The sequence below is a fragment of the Cyprinus carpio genome, chromosome B23, assembly GCF_018340385.1.
Source record: "Cyprinus carpio isolate SPL01 chromosome B23, ASM1834038v1, whole genome shotgun sequence".
In the NCBI taxonomy this organism is placed as follows: Eukaryota; Metazoa; Chordata; class Actinopteri; order Cypriniformes; family Cyprinidae; genus Cyprinus; species Cyprinus carpio.
This window is the reverse complement of record NC_056619.1, coordinates 26,118,048-26,125,547: the sequence shown is the minus strand read 5'-3', so window position 1 is coordinate 26,125,547 and position 7,500 is coordinate 26,118,048. Positions and strand designations below refer to the sequence as shown.

The window sequence follows — 7,500 nt, the reverse complement described above, 5'->3', positions numbered from 1 at the left end:
CTCTCTCTCATCTCTCTCTCTCTCTCTCTCTCCTCTCTCTCTCTCTCTCTCTCTCTCTCTCTCTCTCTCTCAGACGCAGTATGAAGCGCAAGGCGAGCTTCACCTGCCCGTTTAATGGGAACTGCACCATCACCAAAGACAACCGTCGTCACTGCCAGGCCTGCCGTCTGAAGCGCTGCGTCGACATCGGCATGATGAAGGAATGTGAGTGTCACACGCCCTCAGAGCTGACCGGGGTCAGAGGTCACACACGGGTCACGATCATCATATGAAAGAACCAACACAATGCTGTCAGACCAGAGACACAATCATCACGCCTGTCAACAGCTCACACACTGAATAAACCACATACTGACATTTTTATATATATTTTGGATGCAATTAATCGTTTGACAGCATTAGTTTTTGCGATTTCAAGTCTGTGAAAGTGATTTTGTGCCTCTTTGGGATGAACAATAAAGCGACGTTCACTTGCAGAACGCAAGCTTCTAGAGGCACATAAGTCTGAAGTAATGAATTTAGGTAAAGGGGTGCAGAGCCAGTGGTGGTTTTGTAGGCAAACATCAAGGCCTTGAATTTTATGCGAGCAGCTATTGGTAGACAGTGCAAATTGATTAACAGAAGTGTGACGTGCGTTCTTTCTGGCTCATTAAAAATTAATATTGCTGCCGCGTTCTGGATTAATTGTACAGGTTTTATAAAAGTGGATGGAAGACCTGCCAAGAGAGTATTGCAATAGTCCAGCCTGGACAGAACAAGAGCTTGAACAAGGAGCTATTCCCAAAGAATATAAAGTGTTTTATAAAGCAAATCTGCAGGAACGGACAGTTTTAGCAATGTGGTCTGAGAAAGTCAGCTGATCATCAATCATAACTCCAAGGTTTCTGGCTGTTTTCGAAGGAGTTATGGTTGATGTGCATAACTGGATGGTGAAATTATGATGAAACGATGGGTTTGCTGGAACCACAAGCAGTTCTGTCTTGGCAAGGTTGAGTTGAAGGTGATGGTCCTTCATCCAGCAAGAAATGTCTGTTAGACAAGTTGAGATGCGAGCAGCTACCGATGGATCATCAGGATGGAATGAGAGGTAGAGTTGAGTGTCATCAGCATAGCAATGGTATGAAAAGCCATGTTTCTGAATGACAGAACCTAATGATGCCATGTAGACAGAGAAGAGAAGTGGTCCAAGAACTGAGCCCTGAGGCACCCCAGTAGTTAGATGTGTAGTAGTCCTCACCTCTCCAAGATATTTTGAAGGACCTATCTAAGACTCAAACCACTGGAGTGCGGTTACCCATTTCCAATAGGAATGAAAAATACATAACAATTCTATAAAACCCATATAACCCAGTGTGTCAATAACCAAGTTTTGGGGGAAAAAAATTACGCAAAAAAAAAAAACAAAAAAAAAAACTGCATTTCTCCAAATAAGTAAAAAAATACGTAGTTTCTTTAAAACACATGGTTTACATAAAATCTTTTATGTATTTATAATTTGAAAGCAAACAAATAACCCTTTTTAGGAAAGGGGCATCATACCTTTCAGAAAACATAATTTGCATCTTATTTTTGCAATGAAAACGTATTTAACGGTAATATATATGGACATATCTTATGGTTTATGCTTCAAATAATGGCCCATAATTAAAAAAATGACATAAAAAATGTGTGTTTCTATAGTACTTGAGTGTCTACTATTTATGACATGACGTAAAGCGAATGGGAAATTAAAACCAAGATACCCTAAAATCACTTTTTTATTTATTTTTATATATAATATGTAAATAAATGTGTGTGTGTGTGTGTGTGTATTCATATTATTTAGTTTTATATTTATAATACTTATATATCCATAACTTTTCATATAAATTGTAAATATTTTATTAATAATAAATATTTTATTACATATATTTATTACATATATCTGTCTGTAATAATATTATTTTTTCAACATATGTAGCATATAAAAATAATTTTAACATTTTTCAATTATATTTTAAATATATATGGAGAAAGGCTTACTATATATAATTATATATTTATAATAGATCATTTCTTCAGATTAGATTGTTTCAGACTCTTGCACATATTAAACCTGATCAGTGAAATCTTGAGGTCTACAATAACATGAATTCTCATGATGAAACTATAACCGAGTGTTTATCTATATATATAATATTTAATCTTTGTGTTTATGAGTCAGTCGGTGTTTATGTTAGCTCATCTGTCTTTAATTTAACATATGGCATATTTCCATTTGAGAGATGTTTTGAGAGTGTGTCAGGGTGAACCCAACCACATTTAATAACTACATTTTAGTATTGTTTTAACAACTAAATTTAACAACTAAAATGCAAAACATGCTCCTGTGTTGCTAGGGTGTTGTGGATGGTTGCCAGGGCATTGCTATGTGGTTGCTAAGGTGTTGTGAGCAGTAGAAAACAGCATTAATGAAAAAATAATCTGCTTTGTTTACATGTTAATTCCAGTGAATTGAGGTGTTTTGAACACACACACACACACACACACACACACAGTTCATCTGAGGAAAACAGCCGCGGTTTCCAGAGAGAGAGAGAGAGAGCCAACAATGATGCTTTTTCTCCATGAAGTTGCACAATGAGCGACCCAGATTTATTCAGACGTGGGTGGGAGTCGTGGGGAAGGCAGATCGCTACTTTAAGAGAAAATGGATACCGTCGCGTATAAAAGAGCCTCTTTGTGCGTCGTGTTCGGTCAGCCGGGGACAGCAGGTCAAAGGTCAACGCTGTTTGTTGCCAATAAGACGCTGATCTCACACCTCAGAGCGCTGTGATGTCATCGTGACATCATCGGGACGGGGCGGAGTCAGATGTGATGTTTGTGATCGCTGGATTCGTTACACAGGACTGTTCACACAATGCTGTTTCATTCTACTAAACAAGATTCGCTTCTTTATATTCTTAAAATATTTTATTTTAATCTTATTATTATTATTAATAGTTTATTATACATTTCACTTTTATTTTTATAATTCACAGTTTTATTTTATGAGCAAAAAGTAAAAAACAAAAAACAATATTATATATAATATAATTCTGTTCTATTTCTATACAATTCAAAAAAAAAGTCAAATACAAAATACAAAAATAAAAAAAAAAATAACAAAAAAAGTAATAAAAAAAATATTAATACCAAGTGAATACAAGTAAAAAAAAATAATTAAAAGGTAACTTTTTAATTTACATTTCATATATAAAATTCACTTTTATATTAATCTAAATTTCATAAATAAAAAATAATAACATATAATATACAATATATTATGTAAAATAATAATATATAATATACAATTTATTTATTTATTTTATATACAAATAAAAGTTACTAAAAACATGTATATATGTAGTAAAAAAATAAATAAAAATGTATATGTGAAAAAAAAAAAAAAAAAAAAATACATATATTTATTTATATATTATATATATATATATGATATATATATATACTATATATATATATATGTATATATATAAAAGAAAGGAATTATATCAAATTTGTTGATATTATTGATAATTGGGAGAAAAGAAAATGTCTTCGTAATCTTTAATCAATATGTGCATCAACTAATGTTTCTGTCTGATGGCAGGAATGCCTCTAAGTCCGTCAGTTGTGTGTGAATGTGTTTTTGGGAACGGTTCAGACTCCCGAGCGTGGCGTGAGTAAGAGACAGACGCGCAGATGGCAGGCGCTCCGGACGGCACGAGACTGGCTCCCGATCCGCTCCGCTCCGGGAAACTCACTCAGCTGTCAGTCAGCGTCTGTATTTACTCTGCTGCCCGCTGGGCGTCTGAAACACTGCCACCCTGCACCTTCACAGGAGCCTGGAGAGTGAGCCAAGATCAGCGGCAGAGAGTGTGTCAGCCTCACGCTCCCACAGAGCTGCTGCAGACACTTTATGACTCAGACACTCGCTATATGAAGCAGCTAAACTACCATCAGCTGCGCTGCAAACAGGGAGACAACTTTCAGTTTGCACTCATTGCAACTCATTTTTATAACAGATTTGGACTGGGCAGAACTGGACTGAATGTTTTGCTACAGTAAGGCGTGAAATGTTCAGAAGGAATTAGTGAGTCAGTGTTGATGTAAAAGAAACGCACTGGATGAAAGAGGGCATTCTGGGACAGAAAACGTCAGTGTTGACAGAAGGTTGTTTGGAAACATTAACTCATCAAAGGCAGTGTTATTTTTAGTGTCATTAATGTGCTATTGTAGTTTATTAATATTTTGAATTAGTTTCTATTTTTATGTTTTCCTTTTTAGTTACTTTTAGTTTTGTTGTTTTGTTGTTTTTAGTTACATTTTAGTCATTTTGTTGTGTTTTTGTCATTTAAAAAACATTTGTTCATTTTTATTAATTTTAGTAATTTAAAATAAAATATATATGATCAAAAATTTTTAAAATATATAATTTAATTAATTAAAATTATTAATTTTTACATTTTTAAAATGTCATTTTTAAAATATGCACATATATATTTTAATTAATTTATATGAATATTTTAAATTAGTTTTTATTTAATATTTTCCACTTTCATTTTAATTAGTTAATTTTTTAGTTAGTTTTTCTTATATCTGTGTAGTTTTTATAATTTTTTTATTAATATTTTAATTTTATTTGTATACCTCGTTTCATTTCATTACTATTCTTTAGTAATTTTGTTGTGCGTTTTTTTTTTTTTTTTATTTAATTAATTTTTTTTTTTTTTTGCCATTTCATGTTTTTTAATATCTATATAGTTTTATTTAATTAATTTTTAGTAATATTTTTAATTTGTTTATATTTGTATGTTTTTGTTTTTATTTTTATTTAATTTTAATTTTGTCGTTTTATATAGTTTTTATTTATTTATTTTATTCTATATTTTAAATTAGGTTTTATATTTATATTTTATATAATATACAAGTGTATTATTATATATAATTATATTTATATATTATATTTTTTATGTTCTGTTTTGTTTTAATTTTAGTAATTTTGTTGCATTTTATTTATGTCCATATAGTTTTAATACTTTTTTCCAAATTCCATTTTTATTTTTAGTAGTTTGCCTGTATGCCTGTATAGTTTTTTTAATTTATTAATTTATTACTTCTGCATAAACTGAATAAGAAATATTGCTTTTGCAACTAGCTGAAATAATCACTATTATAAAACATTTTATAACTAGCCTTTTTAAAATATTTAATTCCAGTTAGGGTTATTTTTAAGTAGTCTAAATGTTTTGTTTTTTAGTTTCAGTTAACGTTAATAACCCAGCTACTGGAAAAGCTTCACTACTTTAAAAACACAGAGGACTCGGTAGTGTTGCAACCACAACACATGTGTTCAGATCATTAGTGTAACTGCTTCTGTCTGTGTCTCAGTCATTCTGACAGACGAGGAGGTGCAGAGGAAGAAGGATCTGATCCTGAAGAGGAAGGAGGAGGAGGCGGCGCGGGAGGCGCGGAAACCTCGTCTGAGTGAGGAGCAGATGCAGATCATCAACACGCTGGTGGAGGCGCATCACAAGACCTACGACGACTCCTACTCCGACTTCGTCCGGTTCAGGGTCCGTCACTTGCTTCTAACTCCTTCCTGAAGTCTTCTACGCAACAAGGCTGCATTTGATGTTTTATAAATTATTCCTGATGAACAAACACATTTGTGTTGCCGCTATTCTACACTTTTTTTCACGTATACGTAGTTTATTTTCTTTGTAAAGACTGAATGTGTCTGTAGGTTAATGCAGTTACTAAAGACTCTCCTTTTAGAGTTATTTCACTTACGAGCAGAATCCGTGCTCAAGTTCTCCTCGTGAAACCCGAGCTGGAGTTCATGGTGTTTTATGAGTGTAATTATTTCTGATGTGTGTTGTGTTCTCTAATGGAGGCTCAGTTCTGAACACATCCTGTGGATCTCCTCTCTAAGAGTTTGTGTACTAGTTTGTAATATCAGATGTTTTGTGTTTAGCCTCCGGTCCGTGAGGGTCCAGTCACCCGCAGCGCAAGCCGAGCCGCGTCTCTTCACTCGCTGTCCGACGCCTCGTCAGATTCATTCAACCATTCACCAGGTAACACACACACACACACACACACAAAAAAAAAAAAAAAAAAAAAAAACACACACACACACACACACTTTTCCTTAGCATCTAAATGGGGTCATTCCATACATTTTTATTGTTCATGCAACAATACATATTACAGTTATAGTTTTTATTAATTACCATTGCTGTATAGCTGATTTTGACAGTGCTGATAACATTTCTGATGGATAACGTCATGATATTTTTGGTGTCGTATCTTGTAAGCAGTAACCCATCCATGGGCTGTCAGTTTAAGTGCTGGCATTGCCAATGTTGCCAGATATTGCTATTAAAACAAACAAAAAACTAATTAAAAATAAACCAAAATTATTTAACATTTTTTGCAAATAAGATAAAGATATCGCTGACCCTAAACCAAAACTTTCTACTTTATACTCGTTCTAAAGTGTTCAATTGAGTGAAAAAGACAAGTCCAAAAATGCTTTTAATAGCTGGATCTGGCAACACAGACAACTCACTCACATCTCCTTTACTCCAGCAGCGTCTCACAGAGATCATTTTAATGACACGGACGTTAAAAATTCTTGCAAACTGTCTTAACTGTATTATACATTTCATGCAGAGGAGTTTAACAGCAAATTAGTCATTCAGAGCACAAATTTAATTTTTGAACATGAACAATTTTAAAAAAGTGGTCCAGACAGACGAATATTAAGTTCAAGTTCTCGTAAACTCTTCTCTCCTTTCACAACACTGGTGTAGAGAGCACTATGAATTGTTCTTCATGCACACAGTAAACTGAAATTTAAAACTGTTTCAACAAATATGCTGACAGTTAAAGAAGTCACTTGAATTGTTTCAATGCTTAAACTAGCTGTTATCGCAGAAAAGGCTCACAAAAACTATCTCACAGATTTAATACACTATGCATCAGTGTAAATTTTAAAGAATGTATTGTAACAGTCAAAATCTACGACTTGCAAGTCTGCAGAAAAGTGCTGATATAAAACGAACACACAGCGATAATTAATGCCAAGGACGCTAACATATCTTGAGTACAAAGTTTATTTTTTGATTGCTGGCATTTTAAGTGCAAGCACAAACAGATATTGCTATATTGAAATGAGAAATAAACAAAATTTCAAAATTGAAACAGCTGGCATGAACAAATATAATTTTCTAAAAGGTTCTCTCAAGTAAATATAGCTTGATTTAAAATCACTTACACTCTGCATACCAAAATAAAATCCGCTCCAAGACCTTCTTAACTGTTTGTTTCACAACATGTAGCACGAGTTCCTGAAGAGACTGACACAAAAAAGTTTCCCGGAGGCAGACATATAATATAAGTGTCTTACTAACTATAACATACTCTATAAACTATGCACACTCAAACAACCAACACTAAACCTATAGACAGGGGGAAAAA

General features: G+C 33.3%; 1 protein-coding gene across 2 annotated transcripts in view; it reads left to right on the top strand.

Moving 5' to 3' along the window:
* Window positions 1–7,500, top strand: part of vdra (vitamin D receptor a) — a 42,430-nt gene that overhangs the window by 28,759 nt on the left and 6,171 nt on the right. For both annotated transcript variants that reach the window (XM_042750244.1, XM_042750245.1), the window contains exons 3-5: window positions 74–204; window positions 5,410–5,594; window positions 5,996–6,095. In XM_042750244.1, coding sequence (XP_042606178.1) covers window positions 74–204; window positions 5,410–5,594; window positions 5,996–6,095 — 416 coding nt within the window. The remainder of the gene's footprint in view (window positions 1–73; window positions 205–5,409; window positions 5,595–5,995; window positions 6,096–7,500) is intronic.